General features: G+C 45.0%; 1 protein-coding gene across 1 annotated transcript; it reads right to left on the bottom strand.

Annotated features, from left to right (window-relative positions):
* Positions 1 to 3,699: 3,699 nt before the first annotated feature.
* On the bottom strand, positions 3,700 to 4,107 carry LOC138364843 (uncharacterized). The gene has a single exon (XM_069324821.1). The coding sequence runs from the start codon at positions 4,105 to 4,107 to the stop codon at positions 3,700 to 3,702; it is 408 nt and encodes a 135-aa protein (XP_069180922.1).
* Positions 4,108 to 23,185: the final 19,078 nt, after the last annotated feature.

Raw genomic sequence — 23,185 nt, forward strand, 5'->3', positions numbered from 1 at the left:
CCAGAGATAGAAATGTTAAGATACTCAAACATTTTAGTGAAAGAGGTCGTAACCGTTGTTGTTGTTGTTTAAGATTTGCTAAGTTGCAAGTAGCACGGGCTATGGTGAGCCCGTAGTTCGTCGTAACCGTATTGTCTGAGAAATTATCGTTCTTGTATGATACGAGAGTGATTTGTCAGCGTCTTTGGGCGTTAAGGTAAGGTGAAACTAAAGCGTTTTTTGTGTATTATAAGACTCCATGACGGTAATGTTGAGGTGCGCAGTGCTGGCAATGGTCGGGCGTAGCTTTAGTAGTAACTTGCGTATGTGAAAAGAAACGATGCGTATTCCAGGAAACACAAACCGAAACTGTCTCTATTTTCCGCTTGTTACAACTTGTAATAAAGTTGTTACTTCTTGGCTTAACGTGTTTATGACGTATTAGAACGTTGTTACAACTTGCTTTATTGGTTGTTATAACTGGTTAGGAGGTGTTAAAACTTGTTCGAACGTTGTACCAACGTCGTAGTTTCGGTGTGTGTTTGGCGTGTACGCTTGGCGCGCGTCACATGTCTCCACGGCCAGAGGAAGACAGATGACCTACGAGCGAGACAGGCATGAGACTGTCTCTCATTAGTGTGAGATCTGAACGCTTTCCAATTTAAAGCACTTGTTGCTGCAGTCTTAAATAACGACCTCTCTATGTCCCCGACGATCAGTCGCTTCAGCGTCAAGGGCAGGTGGTGTGGGGGGGGGGAGAAGGGAGATAGAGAGGGAGTGTGGAGGGGGGAGGAGAAGGAGAGGGGAGGTCATACACACACACAACACTATCGGATCATTCCGTGTGGGTAAACTAACTGGGACGTGTGTTTGGTGTTTTGTGTGTGGTTTTCCCCCGGTGCAAGCAGTCAAGAAATGGAGAGTGAAGTGAGCTTTAAACAAACACACACACACACACACACACACACACACACACACACACACACACACACACACACACACACACACACACACACACACACACACACACACAGAAATGGAATGCATTAGGAAGTGATGTGGTGGAGGCTGACTCCATACACAGTTTCAAATGTAGATATGATAGAGCCCAATAGGCTCAGGAACCTGTACGCCTGTTGATTGACGGTTGAGAGGCGGGACCAAAGAGCCAGAGCTCAACGCCACAACCAACACAACTAGGTGAGTACACACATACACACACACACACACACATAGTCGAGTGGACAATGCTCTACTGTCGTAGTCCTAAGGGCCAGGGTTCGATTCCCAGTCAAGCCAGAAACAAATGGGCAGAATTTCTTTCCCCTAGCAGTAAATAGGTAGCCGGAAGATAGACAGCTTCCTGTGAATGTGTGTCTGTTAGAGAGAAAAATATGTAGCAGATAAGAGGGAAGAAAAAGAGATCCGGAGTCAGTTCATTAAACAACCGACAGTTTCAAAGGTGGCGTCCAAGAACTAACGTCCTGCAGGCACATATAGCATGTACACATAGTAAATAAATTACACATACGCACGCACAAGCTAACAAACTCGGACACACAATTCCTACTTGTGTCTCAGATTTCTAATATAATAACATTTACCATTTGACTCACCACGGGAGACATCTCCCGTCACGCAGGGTGCAGTCGCACCTCCACAGATCTCCAGTATCAGCTGTTGATACTGGTAATGGCTCCAAAGGGCCACCACTTACGTGCTATTCATGCCCGTGCCACCTTTTGGGTGGCTTAATCTTCATCAATCAATCAATCAGTGGGATAGCTGGAGAGAGGGTGAGAGTGGGATGAAGAAGAGAGGGATAGACAAGATGGGGGATAAAGAAGAACAAGAGAGAGAGAGGGAGAGAGGTACAGACGATAAGAGACAAAGAAAGGGTTATAGCATGGTGGCACTGTGGATAATGACTGATCCTTCCACCTGTCAATTTCAAAGCATATAATTCACTGCCATTTAACAGCCGTACGTCAATTTTGTTCCTCCCACGTAATTGATTGATCGATATTGAAAAGTCAAGAAAATAAATCCTCCACAGAGACTAGTGTAGACGTCTCTAACTGTCGAGTGTTACTCGACAGTTAACACTCATAGTGTCGAGTGTTACTCGACACTATGAGTGTTACAGACAAATATATATACATTTTGGTGCTGCGTTTTGAGCATAATAAATATCGGGGTTACGCCCGAGCAAGCCAAAGCCCAAAAGAATCAGTTCCATTAAAGTCTATATTGTTCACTATGCATGTTGTCTTTATTGCCTTGCAAATTGCTTCCTGGTAAAACTCCAAAGGCTGGAGAAGCATGAAGCAATGTATTGGTAGCTTTGAGAGAGAGAGAGAGAGAGAGAGAGAGAGAGAGAGAGAGAGAGAGAGAGAGAGAGAGAGAGAGAGAGGGAAAGAGTGAGATGGGGGGGGGGAGAGTGTGAGCCAAAGGTGGGAATTCAATGGTGTTTCTGGCTTATTTCCTCTGGGGACAAGCAGGTTACATCTACGACTGTGTTAACTGTGAACTGGGCTGTATTTACCTGGCAGTGTTAACCTAACAGCGACTGGGAGGGTCTTTATGTCGCTCTAACGAGCTAGTGTCAGAGAGATTGATTACCGGCAGGCATTTTGAGTCCGACTCAAGTCCGATCGTGGTTTCACGAGTTGTGTGTGTGTGTGTGTGTGTGTGTGTGTGTGTGTGTGTGTGTGTGTGTGTGTGTGTGTGTGTGTGTGTGTGTGTGTGTGTGTGTGTGTGTGTGGTGTGATTCTGGGTATATTCCCAGAAGCTGTTGATGAAGAATGATGAGGATCTACGACTTCACGGTACGACTAGTTTATATTAGTTGTGCTGCTAATTGACTCATCATCCCAATTTCGTGATACAAGTTGTGTCTATATATACATCTTGTCACTCTAATGTTAAACCTCGCCTGTCTTTACAATATATCTTTCAAATTGTTAAATAATTGTCACTCATTTATGCCTATAATGTTAAGGTTGATTTAGACAGCTGTCCACCTGTTTAGTCCAGCCATTGTTGTGACTGGACTAAACTAAGTTTGTGTCCAAGTTTTTATAGGTTAAGTTTGTGACTCTAACTATATACTCACCTAGTTGTGCTTGCTGGGGGGGGGGAGGTTGAGCTGCGGCTCTTTGGTCCCGCCTCCACGTGCTGTATTGTTATTGTGACAGGTAATTAATGTACCATTTATGAATAGTCTGATTGTTTCACTACCACCTACCTCACTGCCTCACCCTTACCTATCCTTCAGTGCCTCACCCTTACCTATCCTTCAGTGCCTCACCCTTACCTATCCTTCAGTGCCTCACCCTTACCTATCCTTCAGTGCCTCACCCTTACCTATCCTTCAGTGCCTCACCCTTACCTATCCTTCAGTGCCTCACCCTTACCTATCCTTCAGTGCCTCACCCTTACCTATCCTTCAGTGCCTCACCCTTACCTATCCTTCAGTGCCTCACCCTTACCTATCCTTCAGTGCCTCACCAGAGCGCCTCACCCTTACCTCCCCCCCCCTTCCCCCAAGTGCCTCACCCCAGCAGCACCTCACCCTTATCCTGGAGATGCGGCATCCGGGACTGTAGTGGTGACGACATTGGGAGGAAGTTAGCATCATACTGTGTTGGCATTTACACTGTATAAAGTCTTCTTATACCTGGCATATGTTGAGGTTCTTGTTACGTATTCAGGCATGCTCTAACGTATTTTGGGAGTTCTGTAGCGGATTTTGACCGTTCTGTAGCGGATTTTGACCGTTCTGTAGCGGATTTTGACCGTTCTGTAGCGGATTTTGGGCGTTCTGTAGCGGATTTTGGGCGTTCTGTAGCGGATTTTGGGCGTACTGTAGCGCATTTTGGGCGTTCTGTAGCGGATTTTGGCCGTTCTGTAGCGGATTTTGGCCGTTCTGTAGCGGATTTTGGGCGTTCTGTAGCGGATTTTGGCCGTTCTGTAGCGGATTTTGTGCGTTCTGCAGCGCATTTTGTGCGTTCTGCAGCGCATTTTGGGCGTTCTGTAGCGCATTTTGGGCGTTCTGTAGCGCATTTTGGGCGTACTGTAGCGCATTTTGGGCGTTCTGTAGCGCATTTTGGGCGTACTGTAGCGCATTTTGGGCATTCTGTAGCGCATTTTGTAGCATAGCATTTTGGGTGTACTGCTGTAGTCACTTTCACGCACTTCGGCACAGTCACTGTAGGCCTTGTCACCTTCACTAAAGGGAGACTGGTTGATGTAGCATTTCACTCATCACTTTACTCATTACTACCGTTTTGCACTCATTATATTCATGAGTGCGTCGGAACTCACTCACGATCCCAAGAGTGAATGTTGTTACAACCTCGTAGCTCTTCCGAGCTCGTAAACTGTTTTTAATCAATTCAAACTAAGCCGCTCATGGGTGAGAAAAGATGTACAGGTTTCGTATGGGGGGCCCACGAGAATATAGATAATAATTAATAGTAATTCATTGTGTCCTGGGGACAGGTAACCAGAGTGTATTCATACACGTTAGGCTTATATCGAGGTCGATTTACTGACCCTGCATAGGATGCAACCCCACAACAAGGTAACTCATAAGTACCTATTTGCTGCTAGGTGAACAGGCGCATTAGGTGATAGGAATTGCACTCAACCTTTCCCGTGCCGCCCAGGATTCGAACCCGGAATTGTCGATTGTGAGTCGAGAACGAACCCGACTCTGATACCGTGACCCTCACCATCTTTTACCTAGCAGTAAAATAGGTACCTGGGTGTTAGTCAGCTGTCACGGGCTCCTTCCTGGGGGTGGAGGCCTGGTCGAGGACCGGGCCGCGGGGACACTAAAAAAACCCGAAATTATCTCAAGATAACCTCAAGATAGATCTTTCTACTGGGACCATCTCTCAGAGATGAGAGAATATGGCACTAGATGAGAGAATATATGGCACTAGATGAGAGAATATGGCACTAGATGAGAGAATATATGGCACTAGATGAGAGAATATGGCACTAGATGAGAGAATATGGCACTAGATGAGAGAATATGGCACTAGATGAAAGAATATATGGCACTAGATGAGAGAATGTATGGCACTAGATGAAAGAATATATGGCACTAGATGAGAGAATATGGCACTAGATGAGAGAATATATGGCACTAGATGAGAGAATATGGCACTAGATGAGAAAATATATGGCACTAGATGAGAGAATATATGGCACTAGATGAGAGAATATGGCACTAGATGAGAGAATATATGGCACTAGATGAGAGAATATATGGCACTAGATGAAAGAATATATGGCACTAGATGAGAGAATATGGCACTAGATGAGAGAATATATGGCACTAGATGAAAGAATATATGGCACTAGATGAGAGAATGTATGGCACTAGATGAGAGAATATATGGCACTAGATGAGAGAATGTATGGCACTAGATGAGAGAATATATGGCACTAGATGAAAGAATATATGGCACTAGATGAGAGAATATATGGCACTAGATGAAAGAATATATGGCACTAGATGAGAGAATATAGCGCAAGACCCTTTAGGAAAACAAGTGAGGCGAGTGTCGGTAGGAGCCACCTCGCGCAAGTAATCACTACTGGGTAAGTGACTGACATGAGGTGTGAGAAAGGGAGACTCAGGTGGGAAGGCAGAATACTCTCCTTCAAGCACCCCCAAGAATACTTTCACGTCGACTCTCCTGGATGACCGCACCGAACTAATGACTGCCTCCGTCATCAAAGTCAGAGCTCTCGCTGCTTCAGCCTACTGGAAATGTAACTCTGTGTATACTTCACATCAAATACTTAATACATGAAATAAAAAAGGAGGCTTTGTAGCAGCAAGGTGGGTGTAAAGGTGTTGGGAACTATGCAACAATTAGCAAGCCGTTCAAACAGCATCACGCCAGAGGACGAGATGAATTATCTCGGGGGGGGGGGGGAATGAATGAATGAATTATCAGGGGAAAGCGCCAAGCCATTACGACTATATAGCACTGGGAAGGGTTCAAGATAAGGATTTGGGATGGGACGGGGGGAAAGGAATGGTGCCCAACCACTTGGACGGTCGGGGATTGAACCCCAACCTGCATGAAGCAAGATCGTCGCTCTACCATCGAGCCCAAGTGGTTGGGCATATGGGGAGGGGGGGTGGAGCGGTTCATTAACTAATACAAGCATAGTAAGTGATGAAATCATAAGGCCAAGTATATTAATTGGAACACGTTGTTGGCCCTTTAATAACTGGGTCCAAGAATCATCAAGTATTGTCTTGTTCACTTACGAAACCTGTACATCAATCATGGCGGCTGAGTTTGCTTGTATTAACCAATCTAAATAAACTACAAGGTTGTAACTATAGCAATAATGGGTCGAGAACGACCTAGCAACGTTTCAAAGTTTGTAAAACTGTTTGATAGGTAGATTTAAGTCACCATGATTGAGAAAAGATGCACAGGTTTCGTAACTGGGCACGTAAATCCTTGACGAATAGCACCAACCATTTCGGTTGGATCTGAAGGCATTCAGGTCGCAGCTGCTGATGTAAAAACACCAAGGGGACAATACCCATGCAAGGTGGCAGTAACAACAAAGAGAGAGTAGCATCACTTATCCAAGGCTTATATCAGGCACAGATAAGGCTTATCAGTTGGATAAGAGGGTGACAGAGATCAACCAGGAGCTGCAACCCGTGCCTCCGTACCCTGCAGGGGGGAGGGAGCCTTTAGGGTATCCAAGGCTTATATCAGGCGAGGATAAGGCTTATCAGTTGGATTAGAGGGTGACAGAGATCAACCAGGAGCTGCAACCCGTGCCTCCGTACCCTGCAGGGGGAAGGGAGCCTTTAGGGTATCCAAGGCTTATATCAGGCGAGGATAAGGCTTATCAGTTGGATAAGAGGGTGACAGAGATCAACCAGGAGCTGCAACCCGTGCCTCCGTACCCTGCAGGGGGGGGGGAGGGAAGGGAAGGGACCTTTAAGGCGGTAGACCGGAAGCTGAAAAAAATTTACGAAGTGCCAATTAGGCTCTGGGCGAGGCGGCAACTGAATTCCAGCCTCAGCATCTTGGCCATAACCTCATTTGCTCTCTGATTTCTAAACATGCTGATGCTCCTCTCATTAGATGTGTAGTGTTTGCTCCGAGGGCAGTTTATTTTTGTTGTGCTCTGGGGGTACGGACGAGAATTTATGTGATCGTGATTTTTTTCGGGGGGTTCGAAGGGGGGTTTGGGAAAGCCCCCCTGTGGGTTATGGCATTATCACTTTTAGGGGGTGTTGCTGGTGTAGGTGTAATTTATATGCGGTGTGTGTGTTTACAACGTTGTGGGTGTGGGAGAGTGGAGGCTTGTAATGTGAATATTGCTCTCTCTCTCTCTCGCTCTCTCTCTCTCTCTCTCTTTCTCTCTTTCTCTCTTTCTCTCTTTCTCTCTTTCTCTCTCTCTCTCTCTCTCTCTCTCTCTCTCTCTCTCTCTCTCTCTCTCTCTCTCTCTCTCTCTCTCTCTCTCTCTCTCTCCTTCTCCTTCTCCTTCTCCTTCTCCTTCCTCGGTGTATCAACATATAATTTTGATGCTAGGATGCTCAGACGCGCTAATGCGAGGTTGGAGGTGAAGACCCACCACCACCACCACCACCACTACCACCACCACCATCACCACCACCACTACCACCACCACTACCCTCATAAACAGGCCAGTTCTTATCAACAATGATAACATATTTTGCTGCCGAAAGCTGCGCTCAAGACAAGTTTTGATCAATAGTTATATATATAAAAATCTGTTAGGATTGCCCAGATGCTGGAGGCATGTGGCTCTATGCTATTGTTCATTTATTATCTGTTTAGTGGAGTTAAATTATTATAGTGTAAAGTAGGGGAGTATGAATTATTACTATCTGCACCTACGAATTAATATATGGTTACACACACACACACACACACACACACACACACACACACACACACACACACACACACACACATACACACACACACACACACACACACACACACACACACATACACACACACGCGCGTGTGTGTGTGTGTGGTGTGGGAAAAAAAAAAAAGTAGTTAGTAAACAGTTGATTGACAGTTGAGAGGCGGGCCGAAAGAGCAAAGCTCAACCCCCGTAAAAACACAACTAGTAAACACACACACACACACACACACACACACACACACACACACACACACACACACACACACACACACACACACTGTGTATGGCTGACTCCATACACAGTTTCAAATGTAGATATGATAGAGCCCAGTAGGCTCAGGATTCTGTACATCAGTTGATTGCCGGTTGAGAGGCGGGACCAAAGAGCCAGAGATCAATTCCGCAAGCACAACTAGGTGAGTAAACACACACATACACACTGAAAGAGATGTGATGATTCATATATATCTTTATCATATATATCATATTTATATATCTTTATATAATCATTTCATTCTGTCTCCTTCGGGTCTAATCTGCCTTTGGTCCATTCTATCATCTGTCAGACATATCATTTGACATTCTGAACACTCCATCTCTATATTTTACGTCTATATATATCGTGATGGCGAAGGAATGTGTACACACATACACACTCCGCAGTACTTGGTTATACTCTCTCACGTGGGATCTGCTATTTGATTGGCTGACCAAGTTCTTAATTAGTCCGCGGATATGTTTGCATCTCATTAATACTCCGGTGACCGCGACCTGGCCAAGGTATATGTATATATATATATATTATTTGTAACGCCTGTCGCGCGTGTTCGAAATGTCGATGCTCAGGAATATTATGATGATGTTGCTGTGATTTAGGATAATTGCGTTATTCTTTGTGTTCTTAGTGGGCTCGTATTTCTTTGATTCTGACTGTACTAAAAAAAAGGTTTGAAGTCGTGAGACTTTTAACCCAACACCCGACAGCACTCCATGGTCAATTTCAGGGTACAGGTATTTCATCGAATGACCTCGCTGTTGGGGGCCCACGTGAGTGGGCCCCCAACAGCGAGGTCCAACAACAGCGGTGGCCCTTTTGAAAGGCTCAAAAGGGCCACCACTTACGGGCTATTCATGCCCGTGCCACCTTTTGGGTGGCTTAATCTTCATCAATCAATCATTTGTCTAACAAACTTGTCATTTGGACCTCGGTTGTGAAAGAGATACTGAAACAACTCTTTTAACACCCTGATTACTGCGTAAATATTCTCTAATATTACTGGCTAAACTCTTCATATGGCCTTCCTATTTCTTCTCTTCCTATCTCTTTGTGTCTTTAATTGGCTTCTTTATTTCTTTTCTTCATTTCCATTTCGAGTTTTGTCTCAATTTATTCTCTGTCTACTTTGTTTAGTTCCATGCATGAAGCTACCTTTAGATCAATGATGATTGATTAAGATTAAGCCAACCAGAAGGGGGCACGGGCATGAATAGCCCGTAATTTAGCTTCTTGTGTGATGCTTGACTTTATCCTCCTACACCTCGTTATCTTGAGGTTATCTTGAGATGATTTCGGGGCTTTTTAGTGTCCCCGCGGCCCGGTCTTCGACCAGGCCTCCACCCCCCAGGAAGCAGCCCGTGACAGCTGACTAACACCCAGGTACCTATTTTACTGCTAGGTAACAGGAGCATAGGGTGAAAGAAACCTCACCTCTTCTCCCGTCTCATCTACCCTCAGGGCTTATAATGGTTTCCTTCCCATATGTGTACTTCACCACCAAAGACCACATTCACTCCAAACATCTCCACCACCTACGGGGCTACTCATGCCCGTGCCAACATTATGATCTTCATCATAAAGTTTCTTCTTGTTCTCACCTCTCTGGTTTGTTTTCGTGTGTAATTTTCCTTTCTTTCTTAGTACGAAACTTTTCAAGTACTTCAGTCTCCAATTAACAAATTGGAGACTGAACTCCAATAAAAAAAATATTACAATGGAAAATACAAGTTTACCTTTGCATACTTGGAGAGATGTTGTTGTTGTTAAAGATTTGCTACCTGAAACAAAGTTCCAAGTAGCACGGGCTATGGTGAGCCCGTAGTGCCTTACCTGGAGAGAGAAGAGACGCACAAACACAGGCCATGGCTCATCAAGCAATGCCTTGACGCAAAGAAACACAACAAGGACATAACAGTTCCATAAAACACACTAGAATGGTATTTATGGGAGGATCCGACGGTGCTTCGCTACCCCTAAGCGTACCACCTGTCCTGTCTGTACCGTACCGGAAAGGCAGTTTTAGGCGCATTGTGCAACATCTGTGATGCAGAGTCGCCAGGAGAGCAAAACACCAGCATAGTTGCAAGTCTGTTTCGAAACAATCATGGTGCAATACCGGAGGCACCAGCTGCAACTATTTAGTTCCCAGATCTAATAGATATTCGAACACTAGTATGCTGTGGTTGTTTACTCTTAGAGGGTCGTTCGAACACCGGTATACAGAGGTACAGCCCCGCTCCTGTGCCAGGTAAGTCCACTACGGGCTCACCATAGCCCGTGCTACTTGCCCCGCTCCTGTGCCAGGTAAGTCCATTACGGGCTCACCATAGCCCGTGCTACTTGCCCCGCTCCTGTGCCAAGTAAGAGCCAGAGCTCAACCCCCGCAAGCACAAATAGGTGAGTACACCTCTCCCAGCCAAGGCTGAGATGCTGCGAATGTCTCGATTAATTTGACTCATTTTTCCCGCTGTTATTTATAGCGTCATAATTGCTATGGATTAAGTGTGAGGACAGGTTGTAAGCGTAGCCAGTCTTGCATCTCCATCTTTGATGTTTTCATGGACGGTAGAGTGACGGTTTGGCTTGTTGCAGGTCGGCGTTCAATCCCTGGCCGTCGAAGTGGTTGGGCACTACCCCTTTCTTCAGTTCTATCCTAAATCCTAATCCTGGAATTAGGATAGTCGTAATAGCTTATAGCGCAGTCTCCCTGATAATTATCTTGGTATGTACTTGGAAGTTTCTTTATATGGCTTCTACAAGCTTTCCCCTCCACGTTTCTTCTCTGTGCGTTATGTCGAAGATTATCGAGTCGTTATTCAAGTACCTCGTAGGAAATAGTGCACTCCTTATATTTTCTAAGACAGGCGTCTCAGTCCTGCTCATGATGGCCGCGCTGTTATTATTGGGCTCTTGTGTAGGTCTTCTGTTTTGGCTTTGGCCGCCGCCTCGATTTGCAGTCCTCCTTGGGTTCTTGTTTGTGTTCGTGAATCCATTTGTGTTCTGGTCCCTTGAGGAGTTATACCAGCTTCGCGTGGAGCGTCTCTCAAGACAGATCAGGTGCGATGTGGCTCATCTTGGTTCTCCCTGTTGTGAATCGACCCCGAGATGAGGAGAGCGTCCGTGCGGTAGAATGGATGGATGGTGTGTGTGTGTGAGTGTATATATAAATATAATATATATATATATATATATATATATATATATATATATATATATATATATATATATATATATATATATATATATATATACACACACACACACACACACACACACACACACACACACACACACACACACACACACACACACACACACACACACACACACACACACACACACAAGGTTACTCAGTTACATATCTGATTGGTTACAAAATATGAAAAATTAAGAGGAAATAAAGTGAGGGGGGGTGGCCGCAGGGGGGAAGGTGACGGGGGGGCGCATCAAGGGGAAACTGGCACAGCCTGGAACCATGTAAACAGCTGTGATGACAGTGGCACACCGTGTCTGAGATGGCTCCCCGTTAGTGCACGAGTAATGGCACCTTCAATAATGGCACCACTCCACGCCCGGCCGCCCTTGGCACTGTGTGTGTGTGTGTGTGTGTGTGTGTGTGTGTGTGTGTGTGTGTCTGTGTCTGTGTCTGTGTCTGTACTCACCTAGTTCTGATTGCGGGGGTTGAGCTTTGTCTCTTTGGTCCCGCCTGTCAACTGTCAATCACCTGGTGTACAGATTCTTAATCCTACTGGGCTCTATCATACCTATATATGAAACTGTGTATGGAGTCAGCCTCCACCACATCACTTCCTAGTGCGTTCCATTTATTAACTACTCTGATACTGAAAAAGTTCTTTCTAACGTCTCTGTGGCTCATCTGGGTACTAAGTTTCCACCTGTGTCCCCTTGTTCGTGTCCCACCCGTGCTGAAGAGTTTGTCTTTGTCCACCCTGTCAATTCCCCTGAGAATTTTGTAGGTGGTTATCATGTCTCCTCTTACTCTTCTGTTTTACAGGGATGTGAGGTTCAACTCCTTTAGCCTTTCCTCGTAGCTCATTCCTCTCAGTTCCGGGACGAGCCTGGTGGCATACCGCTGAATCTTCTCTTAACTTTGTCTTGTGCTTAATTAGTTATGGACTCCAGGCTGGAGCTGCATACTCCAGGATTGGTCTGACATAAGTGGTATACAGGGTTCTGAACGATTTCTTACACACGTTTCTAAAGGCAGTTCTTATGTTGGCCAACCTAGCGTATGTCGCTGATGATATTCTTTTGATGTGGGCCTCTGGGGACAGTTCCCCAGAGTTTGTGTGTGTGTGTGTGTGTGTGTGTGTGTGTGTGTGTGTGTGTGTGTGTGTGTGTGTGTGTGTGTGTGTGTGTGTGTAAAGATGCACACACCATCTTGTTTACACACAGCCAACTGAAGGAATAATGATGTCTGACGATCTAACGTTTAGGGAGCATAACCAAGCAAATATTGTGTCAGTCAGAAAAAATTATAGGATGGATTAGGAGAACTTTTAAATCCAGGGATCCCATCACAATGGTTGTACTCTTCGAGTCACTTGTCCTGTCCCGGCTTGAGTACTGCTCAGTACTCCCCTGCACAGCAGTGGAACTGCCTTTCCTACTAACCTTCAATGCCTCTGTACTGGAAGTTCACCTCTACACCAGCAAAGATGAGTGATCATTCCTACCACCCCCCCCTCCTCCTCCTAGGGCCTGGCACGGCCTCAGAGCAGGAGAGATTGCTGAAATACAGACAACATATATATACATAGACGAGATAAAGCACCTAAATAATTGGGATCATCTCAAAGCTCTCCAAATGTACTCACTAGAAAAGAGACGAGAGAGATATTAAATAATATACACGTGGAAGATACTGGAGGGACAGGTCCCAAATTTACACAGTAAAATAACAACGTACTGGAGTGAACGATATGGAAGAAAATGCAGAATAGAACCAGTGAAGAGCAGAGGTGCCATAGGCACAGAGAACACTGTATAAACATCAGAGGTCCGCGGGTGTTCAACGTCCTCCCAGCGAGCATAAGAAATATTGCCGGAACAACCGTGGACATCTTCAAGAGAAAACTGGACTGTTTTCTAAAAGAAGTTCCAGACCAAGCGGGTATCGTGGGTATGTGACTCCCAGAACCCCATCAAGCGGGTATCATGGGTATGTAACTCCCAGAACCCCATCAAGCGGGTACCGTCACCACATCATCTTCACTACACACGGCCATCGTCACCACACAGCGTCTTCCACCACCATACCTCCTCAGAGACGGAAGGAAGCAACAGCTCTTAAGGCATGCATGGCCTGCAACACTGTAGGGACGAACTTGCCAGAATATATATTGATATTTTTGGCGTTTTGCGCCGGTGGGTCGCCGGCGAGGTGGGACCTCACACGCTATATTGGCTGGCTGATCCAGCGGCTGTATGCATGAAGAGGTTATTGGGAGAAAATTGTATCGGGGTGGTGTGCATTGGCGACGTATGGCAGCGAAAAACAGGCATATTGCAAGGAGAGAAACAGGCATGTTGCAAGGGGAGAAACAGGCATGTTGCAAGGGGAGAAACAGGCATGTTGCAAGGGGAGAAACAGGCATGTTGCAAGGGGAGAAACAGGCATGTTGCAAGGGGAGAAACAGGCATGTTGCAGGGGAGAAACAGGCATGTTGCAAGGGGAGAAACAGGCATGTTGCAAGGGGAGATACAGGCATGTTGCAACGGGAGAAACAGGCATGTTGCAATGGGAGAAACAGGCATGTTGCAAGGGGGGAACATTCATGTTGCAAAGGGGGGGTGATGGGAAGCAGCCGACCCCACATATTCTCAGTTTCACACCCGGACTGTATAAAGTTTTGCCAAATATAAACAATAATTGTGTCACTGTTTTGAATTTGCAACACTTGGAAAAGAATTGGCTTCAAATATTAAATGACAACTTGATCATTTTCTGAACTTGGAAGGCAATCCAAGTTGCCTGACAGGTGTCAGTAAGTGAGGCGTCACCTAGGCGTGTGAGGGCAGGAGTGAGGCGTGAGGTAAGGGGGTGTGTGAGGGGACGGAGCGTCACGCAAGTGAGGGGTGAGGGATGGAGGTGTTACCTGAGGCGCTGGAAGAGAGTGGTGTGGCAGCCTGGAGGCCCTAGAGGCCAGGTGTTCCTGTGTTAGCCCCGTGTTAAGGCGTCTTCAAGGTGATGGCTGCTCCTATCTCTTGAGTGTCTTCTGCCTTCTTACATTTTCCTCCTTCCAGTCTCTCTCTCTCTCTCTCTCTCTCTCTCTCTCTCGTCTCCTTCCTTATCCCTTCCCCCCCCTCCTCCTTTTTTGGGGAAGGGGTTATTTCTGCTTTTTGAAATTTGTATTTTTTGTCCATTTGGTCCAAAAATTTGTATTTTTTTTCCTTTTGGTCCAAAAATTTGTATTTTTTTGTCCATTTGGTCCAAAAATTTGTATTTTTTTTTGTCCATTTTGTCCAAAAATGTGTATTTTTTTGTCCATTTTGTCCAAGAATTTGTATTTTTTGTCCATTTGGTTCAAAAATTTGTATTTTTTTGTCCATTTTTCTTGTTCATTTTTTTTTCATTGATTCTTTCATCGTTAATGTATAATTGATTGGGGTTGGTGGGATATTTAGTGGTGGTGCTTCACTGGTGTCCTGGTGGTGGTGCTTCAATGGTGTCCTGGTGGTGGTGCTTCACTGGTGTCCTGGTGGTGGTGCTTCAATGGTGTCCTGGTGGTGGTGCTTCACTGGTGTCCTGGTGGTGGTGCTTCAATGGTGTCCTGGTGGTGGTGCTTCACTGGTGTCCAGGTGGTGGTGCTTCACTGGTGTCTTGGTGGTGGTGCTTCACTGGTGTCCTGGTGGTGGTGCTTCACCGGTGTCCTGGTGGTAGTGCTTCACTGGTGTCCAGGTGGTGGTGCTTCACTGGTGTCCTGGTGGTGGTGCTTCACTGGTGTCCTGGTGGTGGTGCTTCACTGGTGTCCTGGTGGTGGTGCTTCACTGGTGTCCTGGTGGTGGTGCTTCACTGGTGTCCTGGTGGTGGTGCTTCAATGGTGTCCTGGTGGTGGTGCTTCACTGGTGTCCTGGTGGTGGTGCTTCAATGGTGTCCTGGTGGTGGTGCTTCACTGGTGTCCAGGTGGTGGTGCTTCACTGGTGTCTTGGTGGTGGTGCTTCACTGGTGTCCTGGTGGTGGTGCTTCACCGGTGTCCTGGTGGTAGTGCTTCACTGGTGTCCAGGTGGTGGTGCTTCACTGGTGTCCTGGTGGTGGTGCTTCACTTGTGTCCTGGTGGTGGTGCTTCACTGGTGTCCTGGTGGTGGTGCTTCACTGGTGTCCTGGTGGTGGTGCTTCACTGGTGTCCTGGTGGTGGTGCTTCACTGGTGTCTTGGTGGTGGTGCTTCACTGGTGTCCTGGTGGTGGTGCTTCACCGGTGTCCTGGTGGTAGTGCTTCACTGGTGTCCAGGTGGTGGTGCTTCACTGGTGTCCTGGTGGTGGTGCTTCACTGGTGTCCTGGTGGTGGTGCTTCATTGGTGTCCTGGTGGTGGTGCTTCACTGGTGTCTTGGTGGTGGTGCTTCACCGGTGTCCTGGTGGTGGTGCTTCAACGGTGTCCTGGTGGGTAGTGCTTCACTGGTGTCCTGGTGGTGGTGCTTCACTGGTGTCCTGGTGTTGGTGCTTCACCGGTGTCCTGGTGGTAGTGCTTCACTGGTGTCCAGCTGGTGGTGCTTCACTGGTGTCCTGGTGGTGGTGCTTCACTGGTGTCCTGGAGGTGGTGCTTCACTGGTGTCCTGGGTGTGGTGCTTCACTGGTGTCTTGGTGGTGGTGCTTCACCGGTGTCCTGGTGGTGGTGCTTCAACGGTGTCCTGGTGGGTAGTGCTTCACTGGTGTCCTGGTGGTGGTGCTTCACTGGTGTCCTGGTGGTGGTGCTTCACTGGTGTTCTGGTGGTGGTGCTTCACTGGTGTCTTGGTGGTGGTGCTTCACTGGTGTCCTGGTGGTGGTGCTTCACTGGTGTCCTGGTGGTGGTGCTTCACTGGTGACCAGGTGGTGGTGCTTCACTGGTGTCTTGGTGGTGATGCTTCACTGGTGTCCTGGTGGTGGTGCTTCACCGGTGTCCTGGTGGGTAGTGCTTCACTGGTGTCCTGGTGGTGGTGCTTCACTGGTGTCCTGGTGGTGGTGCTTCACTGGTGTCCTGGTGGTGGTGCTTCACTTGTGTCCTGGTGGTGGTGCTTCACTGGTGTCCTGGTGATGGTGCTTCACTGGTGTCCTGGTGGTGGTGCTTCACTGGTGTCCTGGTGGTGGTGCTTCAATGGTGTCCTGGTGATGGTGCTTCACTGGTGCCCTGGTGATGGTGAGTGGTGTCACTACACCTTGTTAGCGGTGACTGGTGTTGCCATACTGGTTGTTTACTGCTGGGTAGCCGAGTCTTGCTCTCTCTCTCTCTCTCTCTCTCTCTCTCTCTCTCTCTCTCTCTCTCTCTCTCTCTCTCTCTCTCTCTCTCTCTCTCTCTCTCTCTCTCTCTCTCTCTCTCTCTCTTCTCAATTTTATTTCTTGTTTTCCTAATTGTTCTTCATTTGTCATAATGTTGCTCTTATTTTGTGAGCGTGAGGCAAGTGATGCTATGTATACTCACCTAATGACATCCCGTATACATGCACCCTACATCCGGTATACATCCCTCGTATACATATTTTATTCTTCTTTTGCCTCTTTCTTTTCCTCCTCCTCCCCTCTTTTTCTTCCTCTTCATCTTCCTCCTCCTCTTCATGGACCTCACTCCTCCCCAGCCCCAGGAGGCGTGTTTGTGACGGGCCTGTTAGGCGGCTGGTGGCTTCCTGAACGTCGCTTCCCCAATGGCAGTCCTTGTGCAAACCCTTAACCCGTCTCTAAAATATTAAGGACATGACCTCGCAGCTAATGAGTGTTGGTAATTGTCTCGTTCGTGGGAGAGAGAGAGAGAGAGAGAGAGAGAGAGAGAGAGAGAGAGAGAGAGAGAGAGAGAGAGAGAGAGGAAGGAGAGAAAACTGAAAAGGGAAGTAGAAAGAAAAACTTAAAGGGAGATTGAAGAACTGAATGCGAGATAAAAAAAAAAAGTGAACTGCAAGGATAGGCAATAGATAAGGAGGGAGAGACAACTGAGAGAGAGGGAATGAGATAACAGACAAGGAGTGAGAGACAATATATACGGAGACAACAGAGAAGGGAAGACACACAGTAGAGAATGAGAGAGAGAATGGAGGAGGGAGGAAGGGAGGATGAGAGTAGACAAATAAACAATACCTGGCAGACCTGGAAGACAAATGTTTACTGCCTAATCTTGAAAGTAAATAAAGATAAGCAATAATTCTTAAGAATCTCTACACTGTTCTTACTCAAAGGCCGCACTCTCATCCTGTACCACAGACCTTTATGCAAACCTATTAATAGCTTTAGTAGGTCGTATAACCTTTGTAGTACATTGACAGTTCTAGAATAAGGAATAAGAGTAATATGGTATAAGATAAATTCTTATGGTATAAGAATTTACCATAAGAATGGAGTTGATATAAGGCAATGGGATAAAAAAATTCTCACTTTAATTTATTTTCAGTATTTTATAGAGAATTTGATGTCTGTTATTTTCCTCTCACTTTCAGAATTTATATTACCGTACTAAATGCTGTAGAAATTGTTGTTATTCAGGTAATTTATATAGAATTTAAATTATTGCTAGATTTTTTAATATTTATGAAATTGTTTAGAATTTTTTAATTGTTGTATTTTTCTGACGATTTTTTGCAGAAAGTTTTACATTTTCTGCAGAATATATTTCCATCAAAATTGTCGAGCCTTCCAGTAAAATAATTTAGGCTTGAATTAATTAACTGGACTAATGGAGCTTTCCTGTACTACGAGGCACATATAAGTATCTACAAGTATGAAAATATATATATCTATATTAAATAGAATATTATATATTATATAAAATAGAGTTACATATAGAGGGGAACCACCTCTGGTGTAATAATAGGGACCCACAGCCTCAGAGAAGGGAACACAGAGCACGCAGAGAAAAACTTGCCATTTAATTCTATATTATAATTGATATATATTAAATATATATCTACTTTGACTGTCTCTTCAAAGTAGAAGGCTTGATGTCTGTGGCTAGTCTCATCAAACTTTCCAAGGTAACACATGTGGGGTATGGGAGTGTCATAAGCCAGTGGAGAATTATCAGTTCCTATAGCGACCCTGTGCAATGTTCGTAGTCTGAATTCGGGGATTTGGATTTTCAGCTTTAGTAGTTTTTAGGGTTTCATAATATTACATTTTTTGAGAGAGGTGGGAAGAGGGAAGAAAGACGGGGGAAGGGAGAGAGAAGAGAAAGGGGGGGGTGAAATGTGGAGAGGAGAGATAGAGGGGAGATTGATCGAGAAACGTGAGAGGGAGAAGAGAGATAGGTGAAGAGAGGTGAGAGACCCGGGCACAGCCGGGTACCCTATCTAGTATATCTAATCCTTGTGTCGACAAGTCACTCTGCCTCAGGTTGACTGTCAAGACAAACTTCGGCTGTCGAAAACGATTTATACAGTCTCCAAGAGATCCCTGACACAACAGTCTCCTGACTCACTGGACGCAACACACACACACACACACACACACACACACACGAACAAGGATGGGACACGAACAAGGGGACACAGGTGGAAACTTAGTACCCAGATGAGCCACAGAGACGTTAGAAAGAATTTTTTCAGTGTCAGAGTAGTTAATAAATGGAATGCACTAGGAAGTGATGTGGTGGAGGCTGACTCCATACACAGTTTCAAATGTAGGTATGATAGAGCCCAGTAGGCTCAGGAATCTGTACACCAGTTGATTGGCAGTTGAGAGGCGGGACCAAAGAGCCAAAGCTCAACCCCCGCAAGCACAATTAGGTGAGTACACACACACACACACACACACACACACACACACACACACACACACACACACACACACACACACACACACACACAACACACACACACACTCAACACAAACCCGCCGTCCCGAGCCACCAGCATGTCACTCTGAGAGCTCATATTAGCGATACCGTCACAAACATTAGTGTGTTGACATAATTGTTAATGTGAAGTTAATGGTGCCATATTAACACTGGTGCAGGAGCGCCGCTTCACCATCACACTACAGTCAATGACACCTTAGTTCGATCAACTAATTATTATTCGGGGCGTTAATGGGCCGAAATGCAGACAGCTCATGAAAGTAAATTTTTAATTTTGTATTGTTCATTACTTTTGAAAGTGATATTATATATATTTATAATGTGTGGAATCTTCAATTGTAGTTTATATATATATATATATATATATATATATATATATATATATATATATATATATATATATATATATATATATATATATATATATATATATATATATATATATATATATTAAAGTCCTCCACATTTGAAAGATGAAATGATACCTTAAGATAGCTTCAGGTAAGGTTGACTTGTATTTTAATAAATCAACGAATATTGATCTCATGCTATTTATCTTTAACTTAAAATGATATATATTGTACATTTAATAAAATCAAATAACATATGCGTCAGTAATGTATTTCATTTCTTTTTCAGGTAAGTGTACCTCTACCATCGAGGGTAACATTAAGAAATAGGTAAGTTTAATTACATGGTTTTTACCTGTGTCGCTGCAGCACGGTGTAGACTGTTACTACACACACACACACACACACACACACACACACACACACACACACACACACACACACACACACACACACACACACACACACACACACACACACACACAATGACCTAGGTTAGGTTAGGTTAGGTTGACAACGTATTATTCAAATCCAGACTGAATTTAATCTACGATCGTCTGCATAGGACCAAAGTCGAAGTCACCACACAAGGCGTGCTTCATTCATTTGCAGTCTGTATTGCAAGCACTCACTCAATCAACGTAACGAGAACACCTAACCAAGCCTTACCTAGGTGTAATAATGAATGAACACACAAAATACAATAAAATCGATTTATATGTGAGAAAATATAATTACACAACATATGTAAGACCAATGCTGAGGACATGCAGCGCTTGATCTAATCAAAAACAAACTCGGGGATAAAAACAGTGGTTTACAGCTAATAACTACCTGAACCGAAGGCCTAGAGCTACGAATGTAAAACTGCATACATTTCTATCTCACACGACTATAAGAAAATGGAAAAGCAAGCAAGGGAAACTGTAGTCCAGTGTCACTTTGGGGGAAAAAAGTGTGACGCTTTGGATAAAAAGAGTGTGTGGACAGTGCACAATTTCCTGGACTTGTGCTGCAGGAAGCACTGAAGGTCAAGCCATTACTACTAACAACCTAGGCTCTGTGAAGCACCTCTCAGCCTGCCCAAGACGGCAGATGTTGTGAAGCTTTATCCTGTCCTGTTGTCTCCCTCAGCACTTGCTAGTAGGTGAAGCCATCCACCTGTCGCAGGGTTCGCATCCACCTGTCACAGGATTCACATCCACCTGTCACAGGGTTCACATTTACCTGTCACAGGGTTCATCCACCTGTCACAGGGTTCATCCACCTGTCACAGGGTTCACATCTACCTGTCACAGGGTTCGCATCCACCTGTCACAGGATTCACATCCATCTGTCACAGGGTTCACATTCACAGCTGCGAGCGCATTTAAATGTGGCAGAATAATCCGCTAGTACTAGGGGCCGGTGGCTGAGCGGACAGCACGCTGGACGCGTGATCCTGTGGTCCCGGGTACGATTCCGGGCGCCGGCGAGAAACAATGGGCAGAGTTTCTTTCACCTTATGCCCATGTTACCTAGCAGTAAATAGGTACCTGGGTGATAGTCAGCTGTCACGGGCTGCTTCCTGGGGGTGGAGGCCTGGTCGAGGACCGGGCCGCGGGGACAGACACTAAAGCCCCGAAATCATCTCAAGATAACCTCAAGATAACGCCAGGCTGTGAGAGTAGAACTCTCGAAATAGTCAACAGGTAAACAACAGGTTATTAGAGCTGATATACTTTTATTATTATTATTATCATAACTTTAAAATATTTACTATTTTCGGAAATATTGCTTCAGTCATGTGTTTATTTCATCACTGAAATACTGGAATCAATTTTTGATACAAAATGTCCTATTATGAAAATATGTATGTAAAGACCATTTAATGTTTTGTGATACGTGAAACTCATAAATTACCGGACATTTCCATTAAGGGAAGTCTAATTATGAGGCATAATTTATAAATGATGATTGGATATTTGTTATAAATTAACTCTCATTCGTATTCGTTGAAACTCTCTCTCTCTCTCTCTCTCTCTCTCTCTCTCTCTCTCTCTCTCTCTCTCTCTCTCTCTCTGTATATATATATATATATATATATATATATATATATATATATATATATATATATATAGTGTGTGTGTGTGTGTGTGTGTGTGTGTGTGTGTGTGTGTGTGTGTGTGTGTGTGTGTGTGTGTGTGTATTCACCTAGTTGTGCTTGCGGGGGTTGAGCTCTGCTCTTTCGGCCTGCCTTGTCAATCAATCAACTGTTACTAACTGCTAACTCATTTTTTCACACCACACACACACACACACACACACACACACACACACACACACACACACACACACACACACACACACACACACACACACACACAGAACCGATGCTCGAAAGGCGGGATCCAAGAGTCAATGCTCGATCCTGCAGACACAACTAGGTGAGTACACACACACACACACACACACACACACACACACACACACACACACACACACACACACACACACACACACAAGAAACAGCCCATAACAGCTGCCAGCTGTCATAACTCCCAGGTACCTATTTACTGCTAGGTAACAGGGGCATCAGTATGTAAGAAACTCTGCCCATTTTTGTTTCTCGCCGGCGCCGGGAATCGAACCCGCACCACAGGATTACGTGTCCAGCGTGCTGTCCAAACAGCCACCATCACCCAGCGTGTGTGTGAGTGTATAAACAGTATTAAATAGTGACATACTGTAATTATAACTATGTAAACCCCTACAATAAGAGCCGCCTAGTCAATCTCCGCTTTGAATTGAGAATTTTGACTATTCCAATTAAACTTTCAACAAAAGCAGCGGCTTTTGTCATCACCGGGTAGTCAGCATAGGATGGTAATGTGCTTAGTGACCTGCTACGGTAATACTGTGATTTGCGATAGTTGATTAGATAGATAGATAGATAGATAGATAGATAGATAGATAGATAGATAGTTGATAGTTGATTGATGATTTGATGATAGTGTGGGTGCACTCCTTACCTAGGAAAGCGAGCTTTAGCTATAGGGCCCCTGACTCACTGGTTTTATTCCTGCGTTCTAAGCTTGCTATGCTTGGCCCTCGAAGCTCAATATAGCGAAGCTGTTCCACTTCGACTAGTTCAAGTTTACTCCACTTGGCGCTGGTGTACGACTCGCACTGAAGCTCTTGATGCTTGTTACGTCAAGCTTTCAAACTTCAGTCTGGGAAAAGACTCTAAAATTGGTCTTCTAGCCTTAGTATCTTGTATGTTGGGATTATAACCCTTCTGAACCGTCTTTCTCCTCTAGTCTGGTTAGTTTCAGTTCAGCTAAACTTTTCTATTTGGTACCTCTTCTGGTAAATAATTTTTACCTAAATTTACCTATTGTACTTTACCAGGTAAGGGGGTTTGATGTTGGAGCTGCATACTCTTGGACTGGTCTGGCGTATGTCGTATTATTTTGTTGGCTTCCATTGGTCTTTAAAACTTTCCTTACGTATACCAATTTTGCATTAGCATTTAGTATTATTCTTGGTCATTAGGGAAGAGAAGTCTGGAACAATCTTATTTTCTCTTGAAGATATTGATGTGAAAACAATCATGACAGCTAAAGTTAATATATTTTTTTTAACCAAATG

The sequence above is a fragment of the Procambarus clarkii genome, chromosome 15, assembly GCF_040958095.1.
Source record: "Procambarus clarkii isolate CNS0578487 chromosome 15, FALCON_Pclarkii_2.0, whole genome shotgun sequence".
NCBI classification, from domain to species: Eukaryota; Metazoa; Arthropoda; class Malacostraca; order Decapoda; family Cambaridae; genus Procambarus; species Procambarus clarkii.